This window comes from Neovison vison, chromosome 1 (assembly GCF_020171115.1).
Source record: "Neovison vison isolate M4711 chromosome 1, ASM_NN_V1, whole genome shotgun sequence".
NCBI classification, from domain to species: Eukaryota; Metazoa; Chordata; class Mammalia; order Carnivora; family Mustelidae; genus Neogale; species Neogale vison.
In genome coordinates this window covers 246,173,679-246,186,222 of record NC_058091.1, presented here as the reverse complement: position 1 = coordinate 246,186,222, position 12,544 = coordinate 246,173,679, and the positions used below count along the sequence as shown (strand labels likewise).

The window sequence follows — 12,544 nt, the reverse complement described above, 5'->3', positions numbered from 1 at the left end:
CCTCACCCCTCCTTGGAGGTTGGAAGGTAGAGCTGAAAGTTCCAGGCTTCTAATCAATGCCTGATCTTTCTGGCAACCAGCCTCCATCCTGAAGCTATCAAGGGGCCCTCCAAAAGTTGCCTAATTAGAACAAAACACAAGATGCTCCTATGCCCCCTATCACCCAGGAAATGACAAAGGATTTAGGAGCTTTGTGTCAGGAACAGGGGACAAAAATCAAATATCTTTCTACAGTATCATAGATTGGCAAACAATTAAAGATGAGTGGATTTATAGAAGTTGAGATTCTAGAGTGAAACTGCCTGGCTTCAAATCCCAAATCTAGAGTGTGAATTTGGGGAAATTACTTAATTTTCACTAAACCTTGGGATTCACATCTATTATATGGAAATAGTTCATATGACTATCTTGAAGTTCTATAAGATAACACATCTTTAGTGCCTGGCCATGAAGAACATAAATCTATGTATGAGTGGATAATTCTGATCTCTGACAGATCATGTATAACAAAGTGTGCCCCCCAAATTGTTTTCTTCTAATGATATAACTATTTCAACATTAACTTTAAAATGCTGAGAAGTCATGTTTACCATTCCATCCTTTCCTTGGGGAAATTGTAGAATTAGAGAATACAAGCTCTAGACTCCTGAGCTATTATTAGAGTTATATTCATTGACTGGATAAATGTTTTTCTTTTTTCTTCTTATTTATTTTTTTTCAGTGTTGGATAAAAGTTTTTCAATGTCAGTCTGGCATTATGAAGAGGGGAATCTTGAATATTAAATTTTCTTTAACCCTTATTTTATTTTCAGGTTCAGATTTAGGAAAAAACCAAGAGATTCGGTGCAGAAGGAAGAAAATCCCAAAGTTTTAATAACTTCGTTCTGATAAGATCTCCACCACCATTTGGTGACCTGAAAACTAAATGCATCAAACTCTGTGAGGAAACCAAAGCCTTTCCTAAGGAACTGGACCAAGCCTAAAGATGAACACTAAGATGACTCTGCTTTTCAAATACTTGTCATAGAGCACATGCTGGGCCACTCTTCCAGATGATCTTCTTGTTTTAAAAACCATTTCCAGAGAGTCTACCATCCTAATGAATTCGATGAAATGGGTTCATAAGAGTTTTTGAAAATCTTATGGTCAAGGACTGGTAAATCCATACAAATATTGACACCCATTTTCAAACATACAAATACTATTCAAATAAAAAGAATGTCATTGTATTAACGCAACTATCAGGTGACAACAGTATGTGTGTGTTTATGTGTATCACTGAAACAGCACATTCAAAATTATAGTCGTGTTTGAGGCAAACTCATATACTGCTGTAACTAAATGATTAGATGTGGTATTCCCATCCAGAAAATTTTGTACCGTTCTTTGAAGGGAATTGATGGCAGATAACAGTAGTGTTTTGCAAGTGAAATGCCACAGGAGATCGAGTAGCTTGGGTTGTATGACCCACTGGCCTTTAGGAAGGGAACCCAGACAGTTCCCTGCTACAGTTTCATCGGCTATAACTCACCGGTCTGCGTGATCTTTTTGAGCATGTGTTTAAACCATCTGTTTCTTTAGAGCGGCTGAAGAGGTATTTTGCTAAACAGAGAATCAGGAGAGCCACAAACCAGTTAGGTCGGTAAAGACCGCTCATATGCCCTGCAGCCAAGAGCTGTTTCAAGCCAACTATCTGGAAAGACTTTTAAAGCAGTTCTTTCCATTAATAGATTCCTTCCTAAGTGTCGCCTACAGCTGCTAGTCTCTCCAGCCGGGGCTGCATCTGGTTTCAGTTCCACAAGTGAGTGGAGGAGAAGAAAGCTGGGGTCCTGTATTATGATAAGCTCAGGAGAGACACGTCCAGTCGCTGTCTTAGCATGTTTTAGGCACACTGAGATGACAACAGAGCAGGACATTACTCCTGGACACCTGGGCGGCATGCTTTCATTGAAAGTGGCCTCTGTGACCACAGCATAGTGGTAAGCTCCCCTTTCCTATACCCAGCACTATGCTGTGTGCATAGAAACAGGTAGCCACTGCTTTTAAGATGATGCTTGATGGCATCAGCTCTGAAAAACAATTATCCTCAAAAGTAAATTTTCACAAACTATTTTTTAGAGGAAACTCGGATGTAATATTTTTGATAAATAGTCCTTATTATTTCAGGTTCCTTATCTTGAACTTTTCTGATTGACCCCTAATTTTTTTTCTCTCTATTGCCATATTTCTAACACATATTTTATATCCTACTGACACACTAATCCTACCTTTTGGCTGTTTCTTTAAAATCCACCAGAATATCCTAGAATAATTTATGTTTCTCATTGGAGACAGAAGCATAGCTTCATCCACCCAGTGCTTTCATCTCCCTCATGGATGCAGCCTATCTGGATCAGCTTGCCACCTACCTTGCTGAGCACTGGGCAGCCTGTCCCACAGAGAGCAGGCCATGCTGCCTCCCAAGAAGCTCTTCTCAAACTTTCTTCCCACCCCAGGGGCAGTGGCTGTTCCCTCCTCTGAGCTCTTCAGGTACTTGTTAACCCTCACTGAGCTGGACTCTTGTCTTATTGCCCCCACAGCCTCTTAGCCTCTGGGGGGCTAGGAACCTTACCTTGTTTCTCTTTTCATCCTCTATATATCTGTTTAACACAGTGCTTTCTTGCATTTAACAAGCACTGATAAATATTTTTTAGTTAAGAAACTTTGTAACTCCAGTTTGGTGGAAGTGTTTGTTTGATACATAGACATTAAAATTTTTAAATGCCTATTTACAAAATGCTCTTAAAGCTTTTTCTAAATATAAGATGTAAAGATGTGATAATTATCTTTTACTGTTGTTTATACATTAAAATAGTAAGAGATGACTTTTTTAAATGTTTCTATAAAGGCAACAAGTACATAGATGACTATCTCTTGGATAGCTCAAAGACCAAGTAGATCAACAGATGTCAAAAGATCGTTTGATTAAATTCAAGATACATTCCTGATTTTTAAAAACTGCTTTTAAAGTTAGATCTACAAGGCAACATCCCACACTGGCTTATGAATAGCAGTCAGACTGGCAGCCAATCTCATATTGCATATTCTAGAATCTAGTGTCCTGCCTAGGTTCTGTTAGCTTCTGTACCAGACCTTCCTCCTTTATTCTGCTCCTGCCCGCCCTGAGTCTGTCCTCAGTACAGCAGCCTGAGTTATCTAAATGAGACCATGTCAATTTTCCACTCAAAACCTTCCACGAGCTTCCCATCTCAGGTGCTCTTCTGTCCCACTTTATGGCCTCACGGCACATCCTTTTATTTACATGAGTTTCGTCCTACTTCCGTCAGGTTTTTGAAAAGTTAAAGTCTTTTCGATAGTCTATACATAGGAGGTTCATATGTCTCAATTTTCCCAAGACAGTCATAGTATCTATCTATGGGCCTAGGGTGATCATTAATACCCCCCAAAACCTTTTACTCTAAAAATGTCCCAGTTTGGATGACCAGTTATATATGCTCACCAATTATAGGGTCCTGCTCTGTGTGTCCTAACCTATGTCTTTGCTCAAATGTCATCTGCTTGATAAATACTTACCTGACTACCCAATTTTAAATTGTATCTTGTTCTTTCTGTCCCAAGCTCACCAGTACCTGGTTCATTTTTCACCATAGATTTTATTACCCTCTAACATCCTAATTTACCTCTTCATTTTTTTTTTTTAATGTCCTTCTTCCTCATGGAGCTTAACATTCCATCCCCCGCAGTTAGAAGTGTGTTTGGTACATATACATATTTGATACTTGATAAATATTTGTTTAAAAATGAATAAATAGGCGTACCTGGGGGGCTCAGTCATTAAGCATCTGCCTTCAACTCAGGTCATGATTTCAGGGTCCTGGGATCCAGTCCCGCATCAGGCTCCCTGCTCAGCAAGGAGTCTGCTTCTCCCACTCTCTCTCCCTCTGCCTGCTGTTCCCTGCTCATGCTCTCCCTCTCTCTTTCTGTAAAATAAATAAATAAAATGTTATTAAAAAATGAATAAATAGGGGCGCCTGGGTGGCTCAGTGGGTTGAAGCCTCTGCCTTCGGCCCCGGTCATGATCTCAGGGTCCTGGGATTAAGCCCCACATCAGGCTTTCTGCTCATCGGGGAGCCTGCCTGCTTCCTCCTCTCTCTCTGCCTGCCTCTCCGCCTACTTGTGATCTCTGTCAAATAAGTAAATAAAATCTTTTAAAAAAAATGAATAAATATATTATTATAATCATTATTATAGTTAAATTGACAAAAGTAATTATTAGTTTTCAAACAAGAAAAGATTAGCCAATAAACATACCAAAAAAGTGTTCTGGTCCTCTGGGTGGCTCCACTCATTAAGTATCCAACTCTTTTTTTTTTTTATTTTTAGAGAGAGTACATGCAAGTGGGGAGGGGATGGACAGAGAGAGAAAATCTTCAAGCAGACTTCCTGCTGAGCATGGAGCCTGATGCAGGCTCAATCTTAGGACCCATGAAATCATGACTTGAGTGAAAGCAAGAATCAGAAGCTTAAGTGACTGAGCCACTCAGGGGCCCCAAGTGTCTGATTCTTCGTCTCAGCTCAGGTCTTGAACTCAGTATCGTAAGTTCAAGCCCCATGTTGGGCTCCAAGCCAGGCGCAGAGCCTACTTAAAAAAAAGAAAAAAAAATTGTGCTTCATAAGCAATAGAAAAGAATACTAACTGGTATGAAAATGTGATGGCATTTTCCAGTTAACACATTAGCAAAGATTATAAAATAATGGTATTCAGTAATAATGAGAGTATGACAAGATAAATTTCATATTCCTCTGGTGAGAATGTAAATTGGATTATTTTTTTCTAGAAAAGAAAATGGCAGTGTTTCCAGGGCCTTAAAACATTTGGGTATTTTTTCTTTTTCCTTTTCTTTCTTTCTTTTTTTTTTTTTTAAGAGAGAGAGACAGAGGGCAACATGGGAGCACAGGGGGCATGGGGTAGGGAGGAGGGGTAGAGGGAGAGGGAGAGAGAGATACTTTTCTTTTTTTTAAAGATTGTATTTTATTTATTTGACAGACAGAGATCACAAGTAGGCACAGATGCAGGCAGAGAGAGAGGGAGAAGAAGACTCCCCGCTGAGCAGAGAGCCCGATGTGGGGCTCGATCCCAGAACCCCGGGATCATGACCTGAGCCGAAGCAGAGGCTTTAACCCACTGAGTTACCCAGGTGCCCTGAGAGAGAGATTCTTAAGTAGGGTCCATGCCCAGCACAGAGCCTGATGCAGGGCTCAGTCTCACAATTCTGAGAACATGACCTGATCTGAAATCAAGAGTTAGACACTTAACCGACTGAGTCACCCAGGCACTCCACAAATAGTCTGATTTAAAAATGGACAAAAGATTTTAATAAGAGTTCTCCAAAGAAGATACACAAATGGCCAGCAAGCATATGAAATGATGCTAAACATCACTAATCATGAGAATCTCAAACCAAAAGCACAAGACACCACCTCATACCCATTAGGATGGCTGCTATAAGAAAAGCAGAAAACAAGTGTTGACAAGGATGTGGAGAAATTGGAATACTTATGCACTCTTGGTGGGTATGTGAAATGGTGTAGAAACTCTGGAAAATAGCATGGAGTTCCCTCAAAAAAATTAAAAATAGAACTACAGTATGATTCAGCAGTCCCACTTCTGGGTGTATTTCCAAAATAGTTCAAAGCAGTATCTCAAAGAGCTGTTTGCACACTCATGTTCATCACAGCATTATTAACAATAGCTAAGAGCTGGAAGCAACCCAAATGTTCATCAACAGATGAATGGATAAAGAAAACGCGGTGTCCATGTACAATGCAACATTATGGAGTCTTAAAAAAGAAGGAAATCCTGTGGCATGCTCTAACATGGATGTCTCAAGAATGCTGTGCTGAGTTCAATAAGCCAGTCACAGAAGGACAAATACTATATGATTCCACCTACATGAAGTATTTAAAATTAGTGTGGTTCGTGGGTTTCAGCTTTACAAGATGAAGAAGTTCTAGAGATCTGTGCATAGCAATGTGAATACTACCGAATGAGACGTCATACTGTTGAACTGTACGCTTACAAGTGAGTAAGATGGCAGAATTTAATGTTATGTTTGTTTTTTTTTTACCACAATAAAAACAAAGCTGTGTGGAAATAGTTAAATAAATAAATAATAGTGTGCTCTTCTGAAAGAATACAATTCAGCCTTTAAAAACGGTATGTAAGAATTTCTTTTTAAGTTTTTTTAAGGTAATCTCTACACGCACTGTGGGGCTTGAACTCATGACGCTGAGATCAAGAGTCACATGCTCTCCCAACTGAGCTAGCCAGGTGCTCCTAAGAATTATTTTTCATAACATGATAATATATTTATGATATAATGCAAGTATTAAAAACAGTAAATAATAGTAGTAACTAAATAAGGAGCATATGCTTGAATAAACTATGTTTAAAACATCTGAAAAAAGGGCGCCTGGGTGGCTCAGTGGGTTAAGGCCTCTGCCTTCAGCTCGGGTCATGATCCCTGCATTGGGCTCTCTGCTCAGTGGGGAGCCTGCTTCCTCCTCTCTCTGCCTGCCTCTCTGCCTACTTGTGATTTCTGTCAAATAAATAAAATCTTTAAAAAAAATAAAACATCTGAAAAAACAACTAGAAGAAAAGATATCACAGTATTAACAGTAGATATGTTTGGATGATCTGTTTCAGGTTCCTTTTTGTAGTTTTCCATACTTCACAAATGTTCCACAAAATGCATTACTTTTATAATCATAAAGAAGCTAAAATATAAAAACTTTTATTAAGTGTCAACTAAGCGTGAGGGCTCGGGAAGCAAAGATGAAGAACATGAAGAACGCAAAACTCTTGCTCACAGTGGGCTTGGTGTAGCCAGATGATAAATTCCTGTCTGTGTGGCCTCGGCAGCTAGCCCAGTGCCCTGGCTTGGGGCTGAGCTCTGTGGAGCGGAAACCCCGGTCAAAGTCATTTTTTCCCATCCAGACCTGGGCATTTTTAGATCTCTCCTCTCTGCTTGAACAGTAGTCATGTCTCCCGTGATTGGGTTTTACCAAGACACACTCATTCTTTTGAAGCTAATCACCTTATTATGGGGGTTATATTTAACAGATTATAAAAATGGATTATAAAAAATTATGAGGCTTTGCCAAAATAAAAGATTATGAGGATTTGAACTACCGATGCCTCTATGTTGGCACAGAAAAGTCTTAAACCTGAATGTGAGAAACTTGAGAACTCCTTTCTCAAACACTGCAAATTTGACTCTCCTTGTCACTCTGATTCTAACTTCCTTCTGTGCTCCTTGTCCCTGCAAAGCCTACCACCTCACCCTCCCACTGTTGCCTTCCCCACCACTGTGTTCCACTGTGGACAAACACCTGTGGCCCTTCACGTATATCCCTGGGTGCTTTTTACCACATCTCTCCTGACAGAGATCTGACTGCCCCCTGAGTTCTCCCACTTCCCTCCTGGTCCTGTCCCAAAGGGAGGTTATTTATTTTCCCCTTCCTGTGAACTTCAGAGCCACTAAATTCCAGCATTGTCCTAGTTGCTCACCGCAGTTCCAAATCACTACTCCTTCATCTTCATATATTAGAAATACTCCCTCAAGGTTTGGGCTGTACCCTTCCTGTTGCTGTTTCCAACAATCTGCCTGGTTGCCTATCTACATTCTATGAGCCCTCTGGAATCCAACCACAGGTACTGATGACTTTTGTGCTCAGGAGCATGAGTAATCCTATACCTCAGTATCAGAGTACTTGACCTTTACCTGTACTTCAGTTCCTCCCTGCCAAAGACACACCCTGGACCCTGTCAACCTCATTCCAGTCCTTTTGTGTTCCTCACAACCCTTCAGCTCTGACATAGACCAGTTGGTTCCTTTTTCTTCTAGTTTCTACTTTGTGATACCCTCAATTCACTCACCCATGACCCTGGTCCATTTGTTTATTTTTCTTGAAATATCTAAACCAAAAGTAAGTCAAACTATGTTCCTCTTAACTCTCAATCCAGCTGCTGAATTAAGATATAGGAGAGAGGAGGTCATTCATGGGCTGGAGGAACATGTGGATTGAGAAAGGGACGAGTGGGTTGAGGGTCCCACTGTGACTGGAAATGTCAGTATGCAGAAATACCAATTCACATGGTTGTAAGATTTTTTTCCAGAGTCCCAGGGTAGGAATAAAATGCACACGTGGTTGGATTTGAGGATGGCAGTGCCGAGGAACAGAATGACAAGACAGTGGAGGAACTGGGATTGATGAAAGCAAAGGACCACAGCATTTCGATTGAAGAGGAAAGGGAATGAAATATGACAACCTCTGTTATACTAGTATGCTGTGCCAATCTACTTTTTTTTCTTTATTTGGGGTATATGAGAACCTGGCACATTAAGATCCAGAGTGTTCAAAGGAAGAACTTGCAGATCAGCCCAAGGTGGTAGAATCTGTCCCATCTCTCTTGGACTGTTCACCAAGGATGTGACTGTGTTCATATGAAACCTGAGGAGACTGAAGGCAATTACTCAGTAGGGCCCAAGGGCTAGATTTTATTTTTTAGCATAATGAGATGTAGCATTAATAATTAAGAGTGTAGGCTTGGAGGCAGACAAAGCAGAGTTCTACTTTGGACCTGCCACATGAACAACTGTAGCAACTGGGCAAAGTAACTTCTCCTTGGTTTCTTTGTCTATAAAGTGAGGACAATAAGAATATATATCCCATAGAGCCATTGTGAGGACTACATGATGTCCTGGGCTATTGTTAGTATTATTGTTGTAATAATACGATAGCAGAGAGGATGGATGCTGTATCAGGACTAATTTCCACCCTAATCTGGCATCTAGCTCAGTAGATTAAGATCATCAGTAACTTTAGATTATCTAAATCTAACTCAGCCTCCTGATATTTTCCTATGGACTCTTACTCCAATTTGTCACATAGCCCATCTTATCTCATAAGGAGACCTACATGTTCCTATGTATCTTTTCTCTTGGGTTGATCTTGTCCAGACCTGTGGCTTTAAATACCAACCATATGCAGATAACTCTCCAATTTATATCTCATTCTGACCTCTCCTATGGACTTCAAATACATGTACAACTGTCTCCAAACTTATACAGAAATATAAGTTTAAAATATTATATACTTAATTTCATTTTTATATTCAAAATAAAACTCTTCTACAGGCAACGAAAGAAAAAATAGATAAATTGGACTACCCCAAAATTTAAAATTCTTGCACATAAATGGACATGAACAACAGAGTGAAAAGACAACCATGGAATGGGAGAAAAGATTTGGAAGTCACGTATCTGATAAGCACTTAACATCCAGTATATAGAAAGAACTCCTACAACTTAACAACAAAAACAAACAGCACAATATAAAAATGGGCAAAGGACTTCATAGACATTTCTCCAAAGACAAGATGCAAATGGCCAATAAGCACATAATATGATACCCAACAACACTAAATAAACATCAAGTAAATACAAATCATAACCACCATAAGATATCATCTCATATGGCTACTATTTTAGGAAAAATAGAAAATAACAAGTGTTGGTGAGGATGTGTCATAACTGGAACTCTTGTGTGCCATTGGTGGGAATATAAAACGCTGTAGTCCCCATCAAAAACAGCACGGCAGCTCCTCAAACAATTAAAAATCGCATTGCCATATGACCCATGCAATCCCGCTTCAGTCTCCTCAGGTTTCATATGAACACAGTCACATCCTTGGTGAACAGTCCAAGAGAGATGGGACAGATTCTACCACCTTGGGCTGATCTGCAAGTTCTTCCTTTGAACACTCTGGATCTTAATGTGCCAGGTTCTCATATACCCCAAATAAAGAAAAAAAAGTAGATTGGCACAGCATACTAGTATAACAGAGGTTGTCATATTTCATTCCCTTTCCTCTTCAATCGAAATGCTGTGGTCCTTTGCTTTCATCAATCCCAGTTCCTCCACTGTCTTGTCATTCTGTTCCTCGGCACTGCCATCCTCAAATCCAACCACGTGTGCATTTTATTCCTACCCTGGAATATGGTGTAGACATAATGGAATTGAAAGCAGGGACTCGAAGAAATATTTATATACTTGTGTTCATACAGCAACATAATTCATGATAGCCGGAAGATGGAAGTGACCCACATGTCTATTGACAGATGAATGAAAGAACAAACTGTGGTATATACTTAGAGTGAAATATTATTCATCCCTCAAAAGAAGGAAAATTCTGACACATGCTCTGGCAACACACATGAACCTTGAGGACACTGTGCTTAAGGAAACAAGCTGGTCACAAAAGGACAAATTCTGTAGGATTTCAGTTATATGAGGTATCTAGAGTGATCCAATTCATAGAGACAGACAGTAGAAGCATGGTTGCTGGGGGCTGGGGGTAGGAGGGAAGTGGGGAGTTATTGGTTAACAGGGACAGGGATTCAGTCTTGCAACATCAAAAGAGATAGATGGAAAAGGATGGATGGCGGTGGTGATTGTACAATGGTATGAATGTACTTAAATGCCATTCATCTGTGCTCTTAAAAATGGTTAGGATGGGGGCGCCTGGTTGGCTCAGTGGGTTAAAGCCTCTGCCTTCGGCTCTGGTCATGATCCCAGGGTCCTGAGATCGAGCCCTGCATCAGGCTCTCTGCTCTGTGGGGAGCCTGCTTCCACCTCTCTCTCTGCCTGCCTCTCTGCCTACTTGTGATCTCTGTCTGCAAATAAATAAATAAAATCTTCAAAAAAAATGGTTAGGATGATAAATTTTAGGTTAGGATGATAAATTTTATTAGGATAAAATTTTAAAATAATAAATAATTTCAAATTATTTTTAAATTTAAATTTTTAATTTAAAATAAAAAATTTTTAATTAAAATGAAGTAGAACTCTTAATTTTCTATGCCCGCCACCCCACCCAATTTCTTCATTCTAAAAACTGGCACCAAGTTGGTTAGGCCATAAACCTAGGATTCATCCTTCATTTCCTTCCCTGTCGCCTATATCCAATAATAAGTTATGTCACCTTTTGCTTCTGAAATATATTCTGAATTCATCCATTCATCTCTTCTACAGATACTGCTGTCCTTCAGGCCATCACATGCTCTGGTCCGTGATGTTGTAATGGCTTGCTAACCAATTGGCTTGTTTTCATTCTTGTCCTCTCCAGTCAATTCACAGAGCACTGTTTAGAAATCACACCTTAACCTTTCTCTTTTTAAAATACTCTGATAGCTTCTCACCACACCTAGAATAAAATTCAGACTCCTCACCAATGTTTACAGAGCACTAGATGATCTGGTGCCCATACACACTGGTCTCCTGCCAACATCTCTGACCTTATGTCTATCACCATTCACTTTGATCACTATGTTCCAGTCACGCTGGTCTTTCCTCTGTTCTTCCAACACCCCAAGCATATGCCCTTTCCTTGAAGCCTTTGCATTTGCTGCTCCTCTGTTTGGTACACTCTCTTCCCACATCTTCACATGATAGGTTCCTTCTGATTCCTTGCGTCTCAGCTGAGTTATTGCCTTCTCAGAAAAGTACTCATTTACCATCCGATCGAAGGTAGCCACCCACTGACGATCACACTTGACACTGTCATCCTCTTTTCTCTCTTCTTGGCACTTATCATTATGAGAAATTCGTATTTGTTGTCACAAGTTTATCAACAGCTTCACCATCCCCCAACTGCAGTGTGAGCTCTGTGAGAAGAGATATCTTGTTTGTTTCTTCAATTCCCAGAACCTGAACACTGTTGGGCCCATAACTTCCTGGTCAAATATTTGCTGACTGAAAGAAGAAGTGAATAATATTAATGATCCAATTTTCCTTCTGTGTCATATATATATGAATATGTGTGTATATATGTATATCTATAATGTGTATACGTGTATATATATACACACAATATATGTATGTATGTATTTACATATATATGTATGTATGTATGTGTGTGTGTGTGTGTGTATCCCTTTTGAGAAGGGGTATCTGGTTAGTTTAGTCAGTTAAGCTTCCTCTTGATTTTGGCTCAGGTCATAATCTCAGGGTTGTGCGATCAAGCCCCAGGTGGGCTCCATGATGGGTTAAGATTCTCTGACTCCCTCTGCCTTTCCCCACCACTTGTGGGCCCTCTCTCTCAAAAAACAAAGCAAAACAAAACAAAACAAACAAACAAACAAAAAAACCCACCTTTTGTGTAGACATCACCAGTGTTTTTCTATCTATTCTAGAATGTGATAACCGGTCTTTAAGATGTAAGCAGCATATCTGACATTTCATTTTATGTAGGTATACCCTGAAGAGAACAAGTTTACATTCCTACTCAGGCCTGAAGTGTAGCAAAGTGTAATTATTTATATGGAATTTCAAAATTGTCCTGTATTTTTAAAACCAAATTGTAGGCTTTCATATTGGAAATTAAACTCATTCAAAGTAGAAGTCTAGACATTGAAGTCTTTAAAAGATTGTTTAAAGTATTTCATTGTATACTTTTTCTAGTCTAAAGAATGTTTCAAGG

The 12,544-nt window shown here is 39.6% G+C and overlaps 1 protein-coding gene across 1 annotated transcript in view; it reads left to right on the top strand.

The window, feature by feature from the left end:
- Positions 1 to 1,241, top strand: part of SLC22A4 (solute carrier family 22 member 4) — a 42,030-nt gene extending 40,789 nt beyond the window's left edge. The window contains exon 10 of the mRNA XM_044228007.1: positions 813 to 1,241. Coding sequence (XP_044083942.1) covers positions 813 to 888 — 76 coding nt within the window. The 3' untranslated portion in view covers positions 889 to 1,241. The remainder of the gene's footprint in view (positions 1 to 812) is intronic.
- The last annotated feature ends 11,303 nt before the right edge of the window (positions 1,242 to 12,544 follow it).